The sequence below is a fragment of the Gopherus evgoodei genome, chromosome 1, assembly GCF_007399415.2.
Source record: "Gopherus evgoodei ecotype Sinaloan lineage chromosome 1, rGopEvg1_v1.p, whole genome shotgun sequence".
Classification (NCBI taxonomy): domain Eukaryota; kingdom Metazoa; phylum Chordata; order Testudines; family Testudinidae; genus Gopherus; species Gopherus evgoodei.
In genome coordinates this window covers 96,352,509-96,373,762 of record NC_044322.1, presented here as the reverse complement: position 1 = coordinate 96,373,762, position 21,254 = coordinate 96,352,509, and the positions used below count along the sequence as shown (strand labels likewise).

Sequence of the window (21,254 nt, the reverse complement as noted above, 5' to 3'; positions counted from 1 at the left end):
TAATACGAATTATACCTTTGGGGAACAAAATACAAACATTTCTAACACATGCAATTAAATCAAGTTTGTTTGACAAGTGGTTTGGCTTCTCTTCTTGTTATGGTTATAGAAACGCTTTTGTTTAGATGGTAAACAAATGATGAGATTTACCTAATACCTACCCCTTCCTCTTTGGTAGTGCAGGCATCTTTGGGTCACAGACCTTAGCATGGGCTAAGAGCAGTGGAAAAGCCTTATGAAAATATTGGCAGCACGCTTTTGCTCTCCTCTTCAAGGTCAAACAGTACTGATCTAGAGCAACAGAGGTAAGGTCTCTGAGAGTTTTACAGAGCATACAGACTCAGCTGTTGTCAGTGTGAGTTACACAAATAGGGTCTAGGTGCAGCGGGCAGATAGCTTGCAAAATAGATATGCTCTGAGGACTTCAGATTTGACAAAATTTGTTTGAAGGGAAGTGATGCCAAAGAAATGAAGTCTAAAGAATTTTCAGAAATGGTTGTTGCAGCAGGTGGGGATTTTCTTTGCATTTCTCAACAATAACTGCAAAGGTTAAAAAAGCTCCCAATTTTTATTAAGATTGCTGTGGGTGTGAGGAAAGCGATCACAGTTTGGTACACATTTTGATAGCACATAAATGGTACATCTGTCTGGAACAGTCAGCAGGTGCACAATGGCAGACAGTTTTATATACAATACAACTATTCAAAAGAGTAGACAAGGGAAGGGGGAAGACTTACAAAGGGAATCTCTCAGAAGCCAGTAGAAATTAAATAAGCAGGAACAAAATGATCAGTCAAGGAAAAAGTAGCAATATTGTTTTATTGTTAAATCTTGCAGTGAATTAAAGGTAATGAAAATGAGGGACTAGTAACATGTCTGGAATAAGACATGGCACAGGTAGGCACTGTGCAGGATTCCCCTCATAAACTTTATTCCTGGGCTGTCGCCCATTTTATTCCAGCCATTTATCTCAATTGAGCAGAAAATATCTATTCTGCCAGTATATGCAATGTTGCTAGAATGAAAACAAATTCATTTTCACTTTTAACGTAAGACCAGATCAAAACTTAAGTCTCCAGAGGTGGAACAACAGTAAACAAACCAACTTTGTCTACCAACCCCTGGAAGAAAATATTCTGATACAGATAACGCAGGGGCCAATTTCAGCAAAGTCGGCATACAGAAGATGTAAACTCTCTTGTGCCACATAAGTTGCTTGTAGCCACAGGGATCTACTTCCCTTTAGTTGCCTGCAAAAGGGTTTTCTGCGATAAGGACAACTTTAACTGTAACCACAGCTTATAGAGGGGAATTCTCCAGATGGCCAATCAGAGGACTCTACAGTTACCCTGGCCTTGCACCAAACCAATCACCTGTATCCGTCTTGCGTTCCATACATCCCTCCTACTCCCCACTCCTCCATTTTTGTGGCAGAGGAGACCCACAAAACTCATTCAAGGGCTGGAAAAATGCTTCCAGTGAGAAATTTAATCTGTAAAGTTTATGAGAAAGAAGACTGAGAGGCAGAGGTGAAAGTAAGCCAGTATGGTCCATTACAGTGTACCGGCAAGAGCCAGTACACAGTGCTGGACCGCACCAGCTTCCACGGTGGGGATTTAAAGGGCTCAAGGCTCCCCGCAGCTCTGGTGGCTGAGCTGGGGTCGGGATTTAAAAGGCTTGGAGCTCCCAGCCGCTGCGGGAGCTCCAGGCCCTTTAAATCCCAGCCCGGCAAAGCTAGGGGCTACCCACAGCCGCGGGAGCTCCAGGCCCTTTAAATCCATGCCCAAGCCTGGCTGCCAGGCCCTTTAAATCCACACCCGAGCCTGGCTGCCAGGCTGGGGCCAGAATTTAAAGGGCTCAGGGCTCCCTGCAGCCACAGGGAGCCCCGAGCCCTTTAAATCCTGGCCGCAGCCCAGCTGCCGGAGCTGTGTGTGTGTGGGGGGGATTTAAAGGGCTCGGGGCTCTGCGGCAACCAGAGCCCCAGGCCCTTTAATTTGCCCCTGAGCCCCAGAGGCTCCCAACCACCTCTGCAGCTGGGACCCCTACGTTGATTTAAACGCCCTGGGGCTCCCAGCCACAGCCGGCGCCTCAGGGCCTTTAAATATTGAGAGGTGAGAGGTGACTTGATTACAGTGTATAAGTATCTTCACGGGAAGAAAACGTCCGCTAGTAAAGGGCTCTTCAATCTAGCGGACAAAGACATAATAAGAACCAATGACTGGAAACCAATGCCAGACAAATTCAAAGATAAATTAGGCACTATTTTTTAACAGTGAGGGTGAGTAACCATTGGAATAAGCAAACAAGGACAGTGCTAGATTCTCCATCTCTTAATGTCTTCAAACCAAGACTGGATGCCTTTCTGGAAGACATGTATTAGTCAAACACAAATTACTAGGGGTCAATGCAGCAATACCTGGGTGAGATTCTGTGGCCTGTGATTGTCAAAACTAGATAATCTAAGGGTCCCTTCTGGTCTTAAAATCTGTGAATCTCTATGAAATGAAAGTGTGACCACATTGAAAATGGAGACGTAAATGGAGAAAATACTAGTGAAATGGCCATGGGAGTTTATAAATAATATGCAGAAAGTTCCTGAGCTATTTAGGATGCCTGAGTAGATCCAGGCTGATGTTAGCATAGAATATATCTAATCTTGCACCGTCAATGACTGCGCTATGGAACACTGCAAAAGCTGGTAACATCCCATGTCTATTATATGGATTATTACATCACTATTATGCAGTAGTAGGTTAAATAATATAAAGAGATTTGTGAATATTTTAACAAATAAGCGTGGCAATTTTGCCCGGGTGTTATTTGTCAACTCCTACTATTTGTTGTTCCAAAGTACTTTTATGACCACCAGTTTATGAAAATATTCATGAATCCTGAAAGCTTCTGTCCCTGCCTGCAGATATATGGGATCTTGGGGAGCAATTACCACACAGCTGGGGTTCCAATTAATTTCTTTATTAAAGGGGAAAAAAAAGGAAGTGGTGGGAATTTAATAATGAAATACCAAGGGATGGGGTGTATAGGGTGTTTACAATAGACAATGATGGGGGGGTTCTTCTTATTGAACAGTGTAGGGAGTTCTAATAGTGGGCTATAGCAAGTGGGGTTCAGCACAATGGGAAACAGTACAGTCAATAAGCAACTCTAGATAACAGTGTGGAAATGCAAAGCGTACCCAAAAGAAATGCAAAATAAAATAGTAGCTTCTATATGAGTTAATAGCTAGATACACAATGTAACACAGTGGCATCAATGTAAATACAAAGTATATCAGAAAAGTGGAGGCAACCAATGGGGTGTTATAATTACAAGTAAAATGTGAGTTACAGTACAACAATACAATATCAATATAAAGGCTGGGTCAAGAAACAGGAGGGGGGGGGGAGTGAGTGATTAGTGGTATGCAGAGGAGCGGCTGGAAGCAGCGAGAGACTCTGAAGTCCTGCAGGGTAAGGACAACGGAGCAGTGTGATGGTGATCTTCGGTAGGGGAGGGGCAGCGGAGAAGTGTAAAGAAGGGCTAGAGAGAGGTTTAAGCAACAAGCGGACACCAAAAACAAAGGTAAAAAAAACAGCAAAGGGTTTGGGAAGTTATACAGGGGGAGAAGCAGCAAGGGGTTTAGGAAGTTCGGAGGGTGATGCAGATGGGGGGGGGAAGCAGCAAGGAGTTGGGAAGTTCGGAGAGAGTGCAGATGCGGGGGGAAAAGCGCAAAGGGTTAGGGAAGTTATACAGGGGGAGAAACAGTAAGGGGTTTGGGAAGTTCGGAGGGTGATGCAGATGCAGGGGGGGAAGCAGCAAGGAGTTGGGAAGTTCGGAGGGAGTGCAGATGTGGGGGAAAAGCAGCAAAGGGTTATAACAGGGAGACACGGAGGGGGAGATTGGAGCAGGGGAAAAACAGACACGGAAAAGTTCAGGGAGAGATCGGGACAGCAGGAAGGCAAATTTAAGCAGCAAAAAACCTTATCTATCTTAACCAACGACTAGGCAAAACAACAAATATCACAAGTCTAAGCAAAGCTATAACAAGCAACTATACGGAGCAACAAAACAGTAAACTATAACAACGCAGTTGAAACTTACAAGCTCTACAGTCTTAACAAACTATGACTTATTAAACTAAAAAAAAACAAGACCTATGGTGCACTTTATGCTATGGGGAGGTTACAGAGGGCAGAGTGGTATGTGTCCAGGACCCAGCTCCCAAGGAAGCCAAGGGATGGTGGCTACAGCGGTGGATACAGCTGAAAGCAGAGAGCCCCAAGGCAAAGCCCACAGGAGCAGAGCTTAGCAGCGGCACAAACTGATTTTTAGCGGCAAAGAGCCCTGGAGTTTAAGAGAGGTTTTAAGGCACAGACCAAGGTTTAGCTTGAGTCTGTGTGCTGGGGAAACAGAGCCAGCAGCTAAAATAATAAAATAAAAATATAGAAAGTTTTACAGAGGGATTCTTACCAGTCCCCAAGGCAGCAGCAACATCAGAAGAGGCAAGGACGGCTCGGTACAGTCTCAATAATCAGGAGATGTCTCAGGTAGCAATTCGTTCTTCGTGGGGGGGGGGGGGGCGTTCAAAAAACTGGGGTACACTCAAAAATAAAACGAGAGCAGAGAAAGGACCCCCCAGAACCCCTGGCTGATCAGACCAGGCAGCAATGCAGGAACCTTTCTGAGGTGTGTTTCAAAAATGTCTGGTTTAAAAGGCAAACTTGGGCAGTTTCCTGCCAGTAATCCTGATAGGCTCCCTCTGTCACAGGGGAAGGGGCACAGGGAAAAAACTGAAGGTAAGCCCAGAGACATGCCTGGACATAGTCCTGTGCAATAGGTGACTCAAGAGCACATGAGGCCTATGACTCATGCCCAGGATCTTAAAAGCACATTAGGTCTTGCAGCTCTGGACATTGCCTACCCTACACCAAGCCCAGGCTCAATGAGGTGATAACAGGACTAACCCTTTGAACAGGGCAGTGGTCCCACTTAGCACGCAGCACAAGTGGCCATCCCTTTGAGAAGGGCAATGGCTCTTGTTAAACAACTTAAGGGGCCCTCCCTTTGAGAAGGGCAGTGGCCCTGGTAAACAACTTAACAGCCAGGGAAGGGCGGCCAAAGGAGAACAGAAAACAAAATGGAGTCTGGGGACAGCTGTAAGAAACAAAATGGAATAGGGGATAGCTGTAACAGACAGCTTCAAGTTTCATGTGACTTCAGTGAACAATAATGAACCATGAAAAGCTGATAGTCAAAGAGCTGCAACAGGGTAGCTTGATCCTTAAGGGCAGCAGGGCCTAGAGCTTGCCAACCATGATTACTAAAGAGGCACACCTGGGTTGGAACTGGTAATTTCCTTTAAGAGGCAGCCGGTGTTTGAAATGAAAGGGGAAGCTCAGGAACATGCAGGAATTAAGATTGGCTCCAGCCAGGAAAATGCTGATACCATGGGGTTTAGAAGCCAGAACCAGAAACCTGAGGTTTCAGTTAGATAGGGCCTGGGAGTGGCCTGTCAAAACAGGACAGGTCCCAGGCAGAAAGGGCTGGGGATAGGATGACAGGAGAAGGAAGCCAAGTCCAGAGACCTGAGCTCCAGCCAGAAAGGGCTGGGAGTGGTGGCTTTGAGTGGAGCAGATTGGGAAAAAGAACAGCTCTGGGTGCAGCAGAAAAATCAGGACTGAATATGAGTTTTTGTCTTGTGGACTTCATTCTGGGACTCTGAGAATTGTTTGAATGATTTCTGTTCTTAAACCAGCCCTGAGTGGGGGTGCTGTTAGTCACATGAAAGACTTTGTGGAGTTCTTAAGCGACCGGTAAGAGGGAGCTAACAAGAGCAGGGTGCCTGCAAAGAGACCCCTGCCCATGAGGGGGAGCTCAGTAAATGGCAATGCTGATTCAAGAACACTTCATGAACAACCCATGGACCTAAGGGTTACAGTGGACAAGAAGCTGGATATGAGTCAACAGTGTGCCCTTGTTGCCAAGAAGGCTAACAGCATTTTGGGCTGTATAAGTAGGAGCACTGCCAGCAGATGATATGAGACCTCATTAATGCCAAATAGAGTCGAATGATCATCTGGAGTACTGTGCCAGTTTTGGGCCCTACACTACAAGAAGGATGTGGAAAAATTGGAATGAGTCCAGCAAAGGGCAACAAAAATGATTAGGGGGCTGGAGTACATGATTTATGAGGAGAGGCTGAGGGAACTGGGATTATTTAGTCTGCAGAAGAGAAGAATGAGGGGGGATTTGATAGCTGCTTTCAACTACCTGAAAGGGGGTTCCAAAGAGGATGGATCTAGACTGTTTTCAGTGGTAGCAGATGACAGAAGAAGGAGTAATGGTCTCAAGTTGCAGTGGGGGAGGTTTAGGTTGAATATTAGGGAAAAAAAATTCACTAAGAGCGTGGTGAGGCACTGGAATGGGTTACCTAGGGAGGTGGTGGAATCTCCTTCCTTAGACGTTTTTAAGGTCAGGCTTGACAAAGCCCTGGCTGGGATGATTTAGTTGGGGGATTGGTCCTGCTTTGAGCAGAGGGTTGGACTAGATGACCTCCTGAAGTCCCTTCCAACCCTGATAATCTATGATTCATGGTCTGAAGTTTGTTTGCATGAACTTGGTGAACAGTTGCAAGTACCATATAAATCAGCTATATAAATCAGCACGGATTTGCAGACATTTTGAAGGGTTAAATTTGTTGAATAATTTGGGTCTGATTCACTGCTGCATTATGTTTATGCCAGTGTAAAACAATTTGGAAGTAATTGATCACATTTTCAGTTTCAGGGTTTTTGTTTGGTGTTTTGTTTTTTTTCCCATGAGAAAGGAAAATAATGCCTTCAAATGAGCAACAGTTCTAGATTTAAGTTCTATGTCTCAAAATGATCAGGCCATTTAATCACAATGAATAATTCCACCTCATCTAAGACTTTCCCTTTTCAAAGATAACAACTTCTCAGCTGTAGGCTTAAGTTTGCACATATTTAACTAAAAGTAAAATCTAGAACTGCTGATCCCTTGAAGGTAGCATTTTCCTCCTCATGAAAAAAGAAACCTGAAACTGTAGAAGTGACCAAGTACTTTGAAATAATAGGGTTAACAGCTTGTGTGATCTTTCCTTCTGCATCATCCAGCAGATGACTGACACCCAGTGATCAAAAAGACCTGCTGCAAAATGTGTACAAACACTGATTCCATATGAAAGATCAGTGCCAGTTCACGTTCTCAATCAGTATCACACTAGAAAGACAAATGCGTCACTCCGTCTAATATCTCTCTAGATACTTCTCCCCTCACCATACTATCTGAGCACTCTGTGATATGCATGCCAAGGTTTCCTTGCAATGCCACTGACATGAATGGCACAAGGAAGATAAGGAAGAAATCAGGCTTATAGTGCACCTGACAGTGTATGCATGCCATGGATGCAGATTTTCCAAAATCAATATGCTGGAGGCACTTCTAGGAGCCCCTTGCTAAAATTCCATCCCATCCTGAAAGGATTGTTGAGGTGACTTTCCAACAGTTAACTCTTCTGTTTTTCTTGCTCATAAAATACTTCTGCAGGGCGTATTTTTGCCTTTAGGATGCCCCGCATTATGCCATATCACTTATTTTACCAAATATGACCTAGGGGTGGATACACTCTGATGTCTTCACAAGGCTTTCACTCATAGACTTTAAGGTCAGAAGGAACCATTATGATCATCTAGTCTGACCTCCTGCACAATGCAGGTCACAGAATCTCACCCACCCACTCCTGTAACAAACTTCTAACCTATGTTTGCGTTACTGAAGTCCTCAAATCGTGGTTTAAAGACCTCAAGGTGCAGAGAATCCTCCAGCAAGTGACCCATGCCCCATGCTGCAGAGGAAGGTGAAAAACCTCCAGGACTTCTGCCAATCTTCCTTGGAGGAAAATTCCTTCCCGATCCCAAATATGGCGATCAGTTAAACCCTCAGCATGTGGACAAGACTCACCGGCCAGCACCCAAGAAAGAATTCTATGTAACTCAGATCCCAGGCCATCTAATATCCCATCACAGACCACTGGGAATATTTACCTGCTAATAATCAAAGATCAATTAACCGCCAAAATTAGGCTATCCCATCATACCATCCACTCCATAAACTTATTAAGCTTAGTCTTGAAGCCAGATATGTCTTTTGCCCCCACTACTCTCCTAGGAAGGCTGATCCAGAACTTCACTCTAGAAACCTTCAGATAGTTTCAAGTCTAAACTTCCTAAAGTCCAGTTTATATCCATTTGTTCTTGTATCCACATTGGTACTAAGCTTAAATAATTCCTTTCCCTCCCTGATATATTTATAAATAGCAATCATATCTCCCCTCAGCATTCTTTTGGTTAGGCTAAACAAGCTGAGCTCATTGAGTCTCCTTTCATAAGACAGGTTTTCCATTCCTCGGATCATCCTAGTAGCCCTTCTCTATACCTGTTCCAGTTTGAATTCATCCTTCTTAAACATGGGATACCAGAACTACACACAATATTCCAGATGAGGTCTCAGCAGTGCCTTGTATAATGGTACTAACACCTCCTTATCTTTACTGGAAATACCTTGCCTTATGCATCCCAAGACCGCATTAGCTTTTTAAACGGCCATATCACATTGGCAGCTCATAGTAATCCTGTGATTAACCAATACTCCGAGGTCCTTCTCCTCCTCTGTTACATCCAACTGATTCATCCACAATTTATAACCAAAATTCTTGTTATTAATCCCTAAATGTATGACCTTGCACTTTTCACTATTAAATTCCATCCTATTAGTATTACTCCACTTTACAAGGTCATCCAGATCTTCCTGTATGGTATCCTGGTCCTTCTCTGCATTAGCAATACTTCCCAGCTTTGTGTCATCTGCAAGCTTTATTAGCACATTCCCACTTTTTGTGCCAAGGTCAGTAATAAAAAGATTAAATAAGATTGGTCCCAAAACTGATTCCTGGGGAACTACACTAGTAATCTCCTTCCAACCTGACAGTTCAACTTTCAGTATGACCCGTTGTAGTCTCCCCTATAACCAGTTCCTTATCCACCTTTCAATTTTCATATTGATCCCCATCTTTTCCAATTTAGCTAATAACTCCCCATGTGGAACTGTATCAAATGCCTTACTGAAATTGAGGTAAATTAGATCCACTGTGTTTCCTTTGTCTAAAAAATCTGTTATCCTCTCAAAGAAGGAGATCAGGTTGGTTTGGCATGATCTACCTTTTGTAAAACCATGTTGTATTTTGTCTCAATTACCATTGACCTCAATGTCCTTAACTACTTTCTCCTTCAAAAAATTTTCCAAGACCTTGCATACTACAAATGTCATACTAACAGGCCTATAGTTACTCGGATCACTTTTTTTTCCTTTCTTAAAAGTAGAACTATGTTAGCAATTCTCCAGTCGTATGGTACAACCCCTGAGTTTACTGATTCATTAAAAATTCTTGCTAATTGGCTTGCAATTTCATGTGCCAGTTCCTTTAATATTCTTGGATGAAGATTATCAAGGCCCCCTGATTTTGTCACATTAATCTGTTCGAGCTTGGTTTCTACCTCAGATGTGGTAATATCTACCTCCATATCCTCATTCCCATTTGCATCCTACCATTATCCCTAAGCTCCTCATTAGCCTCAATGAAGACTGAGGCAAAGTATTTGTTTAGATATTGGGCCATGCCTAGATTATCCTTAACCTCTACCCCATCCTCAGTGTTTAGCGGTTCCACTTCTTCTTTCTTTGTTTTCTTCTTATTTATATGGCTATAGAACCTTTTACTATTGGTTTTAATTCCCTTTGCAAGGGAAAACTCTACATGGCTTTTGGCCTTTCTCACTTTATTCCTACATGTTATGGCCTCAATAAGGTAGCTTTTCTTGCTGATCTTTCCCATCTTCCACTCCTTGTAGGCTTTCTGCTTTTTCTTAATCACCTCTCTGAGATGCTTGCTCATCCAGCTTGGTCTACAACTCCTGCCTATGATCTTTTTCCCTTTTCTTGGGATGCAGGGTTCTGATAATTTCTGCAACTTTGACTTGAAGCAATTCCAGGCATCCTCCACCTTTAGATCCACAAATTCTTCAGTCCAATCCACTTCCCTAACTAATTTCCTTAATTCTTTAAAGTTAGCCCTTTTGAAATAAAAAATCCTAGTCTCAGATCCATTTTTGTTTATCTTTCCATCTACTTTGAACTGAATTAGCTCATGTTCACTCGAACCAAGGTTGTCCTCTACCACCATTTCTTCTATGAGGTCCTCACTACTCACCAAAACTAAATCTAAAATGGCATCCCCTCTTGCTGGTTCTTCAACTACTTGGTGAAGGAATCCATTGGCTATCACATCCAGAAAAATCTGAGCCCTATTATTATTACTAGCACTTGTCCTCCAGACTATATCTGGAAAGTTAAAGTCTCCCATGATCACACAATTCCCATTAGTGTTTACTTCATTAAAAATGTTAAAAAGGTCTCTATCCATATCCAAATCGGATCCCGGCGGTCTGTAGCACACCCAAGCACTATCTCAGGGGAGGCTCTAGTAGCTTTCTTTCCCAATGTGATTTTTGCCCAGATAGACTCTTGCCCTTCTTATTTCTTTACAGTTTCTTTCACTCTTAGTCATGTCCCACCAGTAGAACACTGTGGCATACTACTGATATACTCACTATATTTTTCTTTTAGGAATAGTATTGTGAACATTTCTAAACCTGTGCATTCAGACTGGTTCTTCAGGTCATGCCACCTCTCTCCTTAGTTATGAAGAAACGTTTTCCTTTAACTGGAAAAAACGAATGTATTCCTTAGTTACACTCCCTTCCCTCTTTGAACACACACTTATCTCTCTGTTGTACAGGTAGGTTATTAAAGGGAAAGAAGGAACATAGTTTGGGGAGCCCTAGAGTAAAATATTGGTAGCACATCACTGAATCAAAGGAAGATAATTCCCTAGCTAATTCCCTTTCTCAGAGCAGAAATGTCTTGGGGAATCATTGGAGGTTTGAGCTGCGTTCAGCTTCTCTGTGCACTAAAATAATCTCTCACTCTAAATAACTACCACTGAAGAGTGCCAAGGAGTGTTTGAATAGACCAGGGACAACCAGTTCAGCCAAACTAGACAGGTTTCAAGCAGTTTCAGCTGAAGTGATGGGTTACATTCTCTTCTGTCCATATGATAGGCACACACACAACTGCTCTATACAGGAACTGATACAGGACATCCCGCTGGGGATGAGAGCTGTTCACATTCAGGACGGTGGAGCATGCTCTGGTTTTACTCTAAATATAACAACCGGCACCACTGGAAATGGATACAGATTATTCCCAGAGGCAGCTCATTAGGTAAGGTGTTTTGCCTGTGCCTTCACCGACAGTCTCAATATACCTGTCTTATTTTATGGAAAACAAACTCACCACATACTGCTCTGCAATTCTCAAGGTTCCAGCTATGAAGAGGTCAGAGGAGATGGTGAAGTATTTACAGGTAAACTACATTTTCTGTTGTTAACATTTTGACATTGGAGTTGAGGAGACTGCTGAGCAGCCATTTGGGCTGTAACAAGAGACCCAAAGTAAGCCCTCCTACTCTTCCTTGAAATTTGCAGCTAAGAGCCACAGCAATGAATTATAAGCAGTAAGAAAAGGAGGGTTCAGCTCTTTCATCTTAAACCTAAAGCTCTTGTTTCTTAAATATGATGTAGTATAAAATGAGAGAGTCACCTGTCCTTAGCTAAATCCTATTTAGTTTACTCAGCTACACATTTGTATGAAATACAGCATTGTCTGCAGCCATTGGACATTCATTTCCATCAGGCACTAATTAAACTGTCACAATGCAAGAGCAAACATGTTTCCTCCATAAAAGACTCCAATTAAAGGCAGGAAATCACAACATTTTAAGTGACTCAAATCAATGGGCTACAGTACAGAATGGATTTACAGTTGTGACTCCACCTAATGGATTTACAGTTGTGACTCCACAATTAAGACTGAAAGAATGTTTCTGTTCCAGTACTCTAATTCCCTTTCAGTACGAGCTCTGCTGTTGGATAAATTATTTAAAGTTCATGGTCTGTCTGCACAGTACATATTTGGCTTCAGCTTGGGATGCAGAATTCCCATTCTGGTCAATTATTCAGTGTTAGAATTGGCTGCAATAGGAACTATTGCCTAATTAGATTTAAGTTTTGGACAAATTATTTGTGTAATTCAGAAAACAAAATAATAAAGCCAAGGAGCAGAGCCTGTCTATCTCCTCTTTTTTGTTGCTCCAGTAACAGGTTGTATTACAGCTAATAATGTGACAGACATTCAGAACTGGACTTAGGCCAATATATCACACGCATTTGCACTGGACACCTCTAAACACCCCTCATGCTCATCAGCAATAAATTGCTTGCTGATTGATTTGCCTGCAATCTGGCGCACCCTAAGGGATTCTTATTTACACGCAGAAGAGTGGCAAGGCCTGCTATGTGAGGTACTATGTAAATAATAAAAGGAATGGCCTTTGTGAAAAGCAAGTGAGCCAATCTTTTAGTCAGCAGGGACTGCACTTTTTGATTGTCACACTCCTCAGTGATTTTAGGGGTCTGTTTTGCCCTCTGTATAGCTTTTTGTCTTTGGCATGTTGGCAGCAGGGACAGGGTAGCAGCTGAAAGAGTCTTCTAATAACATCGGTACCCTTCACATTTTTATGGCTGTACTTTCTAAAGGCCAGGACCTGTATGGCATTGAGTATTTCCTGTATGAGGTAATCCATTGAGACCTCCTGTTGCAGGACTGGACCCTTTGTCATTAACCTGGTGAACACCTAAATCATAGTGATAGATTTAAACTTATTTCAAAATGATATTATTATCTTGTTACCCACCGCCTGCTGCTTTTAGCCATATTTCCACCACTTCCCCATCATTTAAATGCTGTGTTGTAAGCCATTTCCCTATTAAACCTAAAACAGGGGTTCTCAGTCTGGGGCAGTGTTTCTCAAACTGGGGTCACCACTTGTTCAGGGAAAGCCTTTGGTGGGCCGGGCCAGTTTGTTTACCTGCCCCATCCACATATCTGGCTGATTGTGGCTCCCACTGGGGGCTGCTAGAAGTGGCAGTCAGTAAGACTCTCGGCCCACACTGCTTCCAGCAGCTCTCATTGGCCTGGAGCAGTGAACCGTGGCTAGTGGGAGCTGCGATCGGCCGGACCTGTGGACGGGGCAGGTAAACAAACCGGCCCAGCCCACCAGGGGCTTTCCCTACACAAGCGGCGACCTCACTTTGAGAAACACTGGTCTAGGGGTAGCAACCTTCCAGAGAGGTTGTGAAGAGATGTCAGAGGGTCACAACTATCCTGCACATCTCAGAATTTGAGATGGGAGGGAGATTCCCATATAGAAAATGTTGAGAATCACTGGCCTAAAGATATGTCATTGATTTAGCTAAACCTTCTTTTACACTGTTTCAAACTATAAAGTGTTTAAAGCACTGGCAAATACTTGACATGCCCCCCTGCACCTCAACTGGTAATCCATATTTTAATATTTTTAAAATATTGCAATAAAATATTTTTCACAAATTGTAATTAAAATCTTGAACATGGGCTGCGATTTTGATCTCACAACTCAGTGGAGGTTGTTCTTGGTCAATACTTGGGATATGAAACCTAAAACACATCCAACCCTTGATGTTACAGGGGATTAGACTCATAGACTTTAAGGTCAGAAGAGACCATTATAATCTTCTAGTCTGACCTTCTGCACAACTCCTGAACAAACCCCTGACCTATGTCTGAGCTATTGAAGTCCTCAACTTGTGGTTTAAAGACTTCAAGGTGCAGAGAATCCTCCAGCAAGTGACCCATGCCCCATGCTGAAGAGGAAGGCAAAAAAAAACCCCAGGGCCTCTGCCAATCTGCCCTGGAGGAAAATTCCTTCCTGACCCCAAATATGACGATCAGCTAAACCCTGAGCATGTGGGCAAGACTCACCAGCCAGAAACCCGAGAAAGAATTCTCTGTAGTGACTCAGATCCCACCCGATCTACTGTCCTATCACAGGCCATTGGGCATATTTACCGCTAATAGTCAAAGCAGCATTCTTCCTCTTGAATTAGTACAGAACAAGTGCCCCAGTGATTGCTATAGGACACTGTGCTATTGGAAGTGGCATCTTTCTGGAAAGAACTGAATCAGGGCTTGGATCACTTGTGACGATTAATAAATCCATCACACTTTTCAGAAGAAAGGAAGTGTTAGCACAGGGGTATTGACCAAATTCTAAAATGAGCAATTTTCTTCTTCCTACTTAAATTCCACCTGTACTTTCAACTGGACACAGTAGTCTCATTTTCCTAAACTGGGAGTAGTGGTGAGGAAGCTGCTTTTCAAAGCGGGAGGGGAATTATTCCAATGTTTCAGAACAGAATATACAATTTTTATGTCAAGCACCATTATTAAAACCTTGACAGGGCCAAACATATGCATATCAAATAATACTAATAACCCTTTCATTAAAACACTAATTTATCAACTTCATAAACTATAAGGATCACAGTGTTTCTTCCACATCCAGCTTTTTTAAGAAGAAGAATGAAGAATGTTATCTGAGCACCAATGCCGCAAGGGAATACTTGAAGGAGATGAAGACATTCCCTTGCCCAGGGGCTGATTCCATATAAAATGGCTGATGCTGGCTCCATCCTTTCCCCCTCTCCAGGCCAACACCTCAAACTGTTCAAAGCCTCCGCTATTAAAGTACAGGAGTAAATGAGGTTTCATCATATAAGTTCCAATCCTCTTTCATTTCCCCATTCCATGCCTACTGATCACGTTTGGCCAATATCTGCATCCCTAGTGAAGAGGTGATGAGCTGACTCAAAGGACATTTGGCTTTACAAAACATACTTGCCACTGCAATAGTGCATAATACATTGCTGCTGAATGAGAACATTGTGTGGCCTATTTTTGCCTATTTGTTTTTTGACAACATTTGCATCATTTGCATTGGAAATTAAACACAAGAAGTTAAAAATAACAGCATGCCAAAATTAGTGCTGATGGCATCAGCTTGCAGATGCTAGATGACTGGCAAGAAGCTATCCAGATCATTATTAGTTACAGGATAAGTAGATTCCTCTCTAGCTTAACAGCTAAAACTTTACCTGTGGAATCTCAGAGTTATTGATTCATGTCCAGGTACTGATTCCAAGTCTGGAAAATTATGGTAATAGAAAACCGAATTTTTATTATTTCAAAATAAAATAAAAACATAATTAAGAAAAAATCAATGACCTGATAATTTCCTGAAACACTAAAGCTATGGAAAATGCCAGAATAGTTAAAAAAGCAGCAAATTGGGCATAAAATTTATGATATTGAAAAAAATGCAATAAATGATTAATCTGTTTTGTTGGCCAAGGGGGAACTTAAGAGAAATCATAAAAATAAATGATGAATGTCACCGGACACAGCACTGCTAGGCTGCTTTTCTGCTCTGGCTGGCCCCTGCTGAATGCAACAATAAAAGCTCGAGAAGATTCCCTGACATTACTGAGGGGACTGTTTCATGCTCTAAAACACTGAAACTGCCTTCAGCTGTAAGTGTGGTAGCTCTGTCATTCGTGTTCAGTACCTCTGTCTCTGAGACTTGCTTTGTAATGCTGAGCTGATCAGTTTAAAAATATCATAAATTGTAACTTAAGGAAACAAAGATCACCACATCAGATCAGCTCCCACCAAAGCAATAAGCCCTTTTCTTATTAAAAAAAGATAATACACCTCTACCGCGATATAACAAGACACGATATAGTACGACTTAGGATATAATGCGGTAAAGCAGTGCTCCAGGAGGGCGGGGCTTGGCACTCCGGCGGATCAAAGCAAATTCTATATGACACGGTTTCACCTACAATGCAGTAAGACTTTTTAGCTCCCGAGGACAGAATTATATCGAGGCAGAGGTGTACTATTAAATTGGGCAGTTATACTGAAGGACTTGATGCTTTTTCAGACTGAAAACAGCCTTTATTACAAGTATTTTAACAGACTTTTGTGTTTCGATCTGTGAAAGTCCATTATATAGTGATATGGTTAAAGCACTGCATTAACTTATTAGTGAAAACTAAATATTTTTCTTTTCTTTACCATTTGCTAAAGCAGTAAGAAAATAGCCATGAATACAACTGAAGACTTAGCCAACTTAACTTCATTGCAAAGCCATGCAGATGCCTTCACAAACTGTACTGATGTAGATGTCCTTCTGAAGAATTTCTATCTCCCTCTTATGTACAGCATAATCTTTCTGCTGGGCTTCCCAGGGAATATTATTGCAATTTCTGTATACAGTTTCAAGATGAGGCCCTGGAAGAGCAGCACCATCATTATGTTGAACTTGGCCTTCACAGACCTACTGTACTTAACAAGCCTTCCTTTCCTGATACATTACTATGCCAATGGAGACCACTGGGTCTTCGGAGACTTCATGTGTAAATTCATCCGTTTTGGCTTCCTCTTCAACTTGTATAGCAGCATCCTCTTCCTCACTTGCTTCAGCATCTTTCGCTACTTCGTGATTGTCCATCCGATGAAGTTCTTCTCTATTCAGAAAAGGAGATGGGCAGTAGTGGCTTGTGCTGCAGTTTGGGTGATTTCCCTGGTGGCTGTCATTCCTGTCAATTTTTTAATCACCTCAAGAGAGGACCAAAACAAATCCATTTGCCTGGACCTCACTAGTTCTGAAAACTTGGACACTATTAGATGGTATAACTGGCTTCTGTCTGGGTTAGCCTTCTACCTGCCATTAGCAGTTGTGACTCTGTGTTACACTGTCATTATTTACACTTTGGCTAGAGGGCCTCATACTCATGCTTGTTACAAGCAGAAGGCTCGCAGACTTGCCATTCTGCTCTTGGTGGTCTTTTATGTGTGCTTCCTACCCTTTCATGTCTTTAGGGGTGTTCGGATAGAATTACGACTTCAACCAGTTAGCTGCCACACTGAAAACCAAATCCATGCTGCTTACATTGCCTCTAGACCATTAGCTGCACTAAACACGTGTGGTAACCTATTACTTTATGTTGTGATGGGAGGCAACTTCCAGCAGGCCATCCTTTCTCTTTCAAGATGCAAGTTAAACAACTATGTGCAGCACACTGGGAGCAACAGAGACGTGAATAAGTAAGTCATCCTTCTGAAAAAGATGCATAGAAGCATTTGATTGCACTTGTCCTGTAACCTCTTTTATGTTCAATTTTATTTGTTTCCTAATAAAATTGCAGGTGACCTCTCTGCCTCTCCAAAATAGCACCCCAAAACTGCAGAGTTTTAGGATTAGACTATTTGTATGTCATGGTTAATAGGTGACTTATATTACTTTTAAATCAATTTTTTTATTTGTTTGTTTTATTTTATTTTTGGGGAAACACTTATGGAGTTGGTCAGAAATTACCTGACTAGCCCATCTTTGAGCGTTCAGTTAGCACTCAATTCAATATGGATTTGCCAGTAGCATATTTTAAACACAATGGGGTCCTCAACATTGACCTCACAACACAAATACAACTTCCATGTTATCATTGATACAGTATCTTATTTAGTAGTCTGTGCCAAATGCCACACAGGTCCTGAGCAGAGCCATTTCTTGATTAAGTAGGTAATATAACTGCACAAAAACATTTTGATATGCATCACAGATGTTGAACTCTATAGTTTTGAAAGTATTTTAAACTTTAAAGCATCAAACACTAAAAACATTTTTACAAACAGTACAGCAAACCACATAACATGTTTATTATTTTAGATTGCCCATTTTTATTATTGCAAATTTTTTATTGAAGTGTGGAGTTTGCTTATTAGCCACTAGGTGGCAATCATGTATGTGTATGCCAGTGAGCCAGATACCTGGTTTCAGGAAAGCACCTTTGATTCAAACTCAGAGAGGGTTACATGACAATGTAGTGTGATTACTGTGGGGTAGCTAACCACCACAGGTTTCTTATGGTGCTAAAATATAATGAATTTTATTTAATAAGAGATGAGTTGTGCTGCATAGAATCTTTACAACACTTTGCATATGTGACCTTGGCCAATGTATCTTTGTGAAAAGTTTTGTTCATTTCAAAAGAGCCTGCAGAAACCTTATTGCCTACAGATGTTTGTTTAATTTTCTGGTCTGAAAAAGTAAGAAACGCAACATAGCAGATGCTCCTTCAAAACAGGGATTGTACCCACCGGTATGTCTGTTATTAGACTATATAAATATTGTATTTCAGCAGCAAGAACTTTCTGCAGAATGCATCAAGTTGTGGATTCTCAACTGTAACTTTCCTCATGTTCCACTATAGGGAGATGGTGCTGCTGTCCAGAATCCAAGTTGTCAAGTACAGTCTGCTGACATCATCAGGAACTGTAAGGTTATGGGAGGAGCAGTAAGCCCTGGGAGGGTCTCATCTCCTAGCCTTGCTATACCTTGCAGAATCAGTTCCTGTTCCCCTCTTCCTAGTCTACATGACTGGAAGCTTGGGACCTGCATAAATTCAGGTACACACCATAAGAAACGTGTGTCTTGGCATTACATTTTGTCACAGAATGTGAGGAATTTTAATTTAGATAACCTAATATATAAGACGTTGACTACTTTTTTTGTTTTTATGCCATGGCTTTTTCTTAACACAAATTACTTTCTGCTCTCATACAATGTCCCCCTTCACCAAAACCATACCCTGACATCAGAAAAAGCATTAGTTAGGTTTCCCAGGAAAGAGCCAAAAATACAGCAGTCTACTAGGAAGAGCAAGGTGATTGACTAGTATGAGGAAATTGACTAGTACGATTGACTAGTACAGGGGTTGGCAACCTCTGGCACACGGCTCACCAGGGTAAGCACTCCTGGTGGGCCGGGCCAGTTTGTTTACTTGTCGCGTTGGCAGGTTTGGCAGACCGCGGATCCCACTGGCCATGGTTCACCGTCCCAGGCCAATGGGGGTGGCGGGAAGCCATAGCCAGCACATCCCTGAGCCCGCGCCGCTTCCCGCCTCCCCCATTGGTCTGGGATGGCAACCGTGGCCAGTGGGAGCCGCAATCAGCTGAACCTGCCAATGCGGCAGGTAAACAAACTGGCCTGGACCACCAGGGTGCTTACCCTAGCAAGCCGTGTGCCAGAGGTTGTCGACCCCTGGACTAGTATGAGCATCGAAAAGCCAAAGCAGAATTTAACACATATTTAATATAAGCGAGTTACAATGTGTATGAATAACTTGAGAGCTTCTCCTGCCAACATAGCTACTGCCTCTCCTAGAGGTGGAGTTATTAAGCCAGTGGGAGAGTTCTCTCCTGTTGGCTTAGAACCGCTTCACCAGAAGCGTTACAGCTGCGCAAGTGCATGGGTACAGCAGCGCAGCTGTAAGGTTGTAGTGTAGATTCTACTCTTATTTGGTTGCTTCCCCCCTTTTCTAATTTTGTCTCATGTGTTCCTACCTAGTTTAAAGTCAATTTAAGTCTTGCCTGTTTTGAACCAGCAGATGCTACCCTTTCTGCTTAAGAAGAGCCCACCTAAATCCAAACAGCTGCCTCTGGTCACAGAAGGCATTCCAGTGTTTCATGGATACAAAACATTCCCCTCTACACCATCTGTGCACCCATCTGCTGGTCTCTGTATCAGTCTAATTGAGGGGTAGTCAATAGGCAGAGCATGGGCCAAATCTGGACCAATAGATGCTTTCGAATGGACCGCAACGTTTTTATTTACTTATTATCATTATTGTTATTACAGTGTGAATTTTTTTTTCTGGAGTCTGGATCTTGACCAAGAAATTAGGACTTTGACAAAAAAGAATTGACCACTCGTGGTATAATTTCTTCACTCACATGTAGCATCTGGTAACAGGATGGCCACTGTCTCTATCCATGCAGTTTCCTATACTGCTGGTCATTGTCAATTATCAGAGCATCTAAACCAACCTATTGTTCAGCTCTTGTGACACCTCTATGTGTAATCTTGATTGGGTTTTTTTTCCTGAGTGCTGTAGGAAATGGTAGTGCAATTTAGAAGTGGCCACTCTTTGCTAGCCTCTGGTATTAAACCAATGCCCCAGCAAGGCACTCAGGGTACTGTGCCACTGGAAATGCCATCTTTTAAAAGAAATGTAGAATACAGACTAAGGCCACTTATGGCCATTACAGATTAGCATTATTTTATGTTCGTGTAGTGCACAGAAGTCTTGCCATCGGGGTTGACAAATATATGTAGAATGAGATGGCCAGATTCAGACTGTATATCAGTTTGTAAAGAATTTGGGGATTGTGACACATGACCAGACAGGGTTAAGCAGCCTACAGGATAAATGGCTCAAATTCAACCCTTAAAAACATAGGGGGAGATAATGTTTGTGTTTTTGTGTATTTACATATACAGTATATTGGTTAAAAATCAATGTATTCAAGCAGTCCCTGTCTATGCTGTATTCTGTTAATTCTGAGATCAAAAGAACATCTTAGCATTTAAATGAACTGTAAACATAGGATGTTGCTGTATTAATCTCTCTTTGAAAGGTATAGCAAATCATCCACGAATGGTGAAAAAACAGGCAATTGCCTTTTGTTAATCTGTATGGATAATTACCGGCTATGTTAGGAAATGGGTCCACTTCAAAGTCCACATGAGTGCCTATTGTTTGACTAAGGACTCCGATCTGTAAGAGAAGGCCTGGAATTGTATTAAAGACCTTTGGGTCCCAATCCTTTTTAATCTCAGCTCTGCCTGAGGTTTCATGCAGGGGAAGCCTAACTCACAAGGACTGAGATCCCAGTTCTGACTGGACCACCCTGAAATATAAACATTGGACTATAACCTTTGAACTATTTCTGAAAGATTTCTTTGCATCTACAAAGCTCACCATCTCTGCTATGCATCTGAATCTCAAGATTGACTCATGTCTGTATGTATACTGTTCTTTTAACCATTTATAGACTCATAGACTTTAGGGTCAGAAGGGACCAATATGATCATCTAGTCTGACCTCCTGCACAAAGCAGGCCACAGAATCCTACCCATCCACTTCTATAACAAACTCCTAACCTATGTCTGAGTTATTGAAGTCTTCAAATTGTGGTTTGAAGTCCTTAAGCTGCAGAGAATCCACCAGAAAGTGACCCATACCCCACGCTGCAGAGGAAGGCGAAAAACCTCCAGGGCCTCTGCCAATCTGCCCCGGAGGAAAATTCCTTCCCGACCCCAAATATGGCGATCAGCTAAA

General features: G+C 42.3%; 1 protein-coding gene across 1 annotated transcript; it reads left to right on the top strand.

The window, feature by feature from the left end:
• The first annotated feature begins 16,174 nt into the window (after nucleotides 1-16,174).
• Nucleotides 16,175-17,182, top strand: LOC115642061 (2-oxoglutarate receptor 1-like). The gene has a single exon (XM_030545477.1). It carries the CDS (start codon nucleotides 16,175-16,177, stop codon nucleotides 17,180-17,182), a length of 1,008 nt encoding a protein of 335 aa, XP_030401337.1.
• The last annotated feature ends 4,072 nt before the right edge of the window (nucleotides 17,183-21,254 follow it).

Coding starts and splice junctions, on each gene's coding strand:
- LOC115642061 (XM_030545477.1), top strand. CDS start 16,175: ATGAATACAACTGAAGACTTAGCCAACTTAACTTCATTGCAAAGCCAT.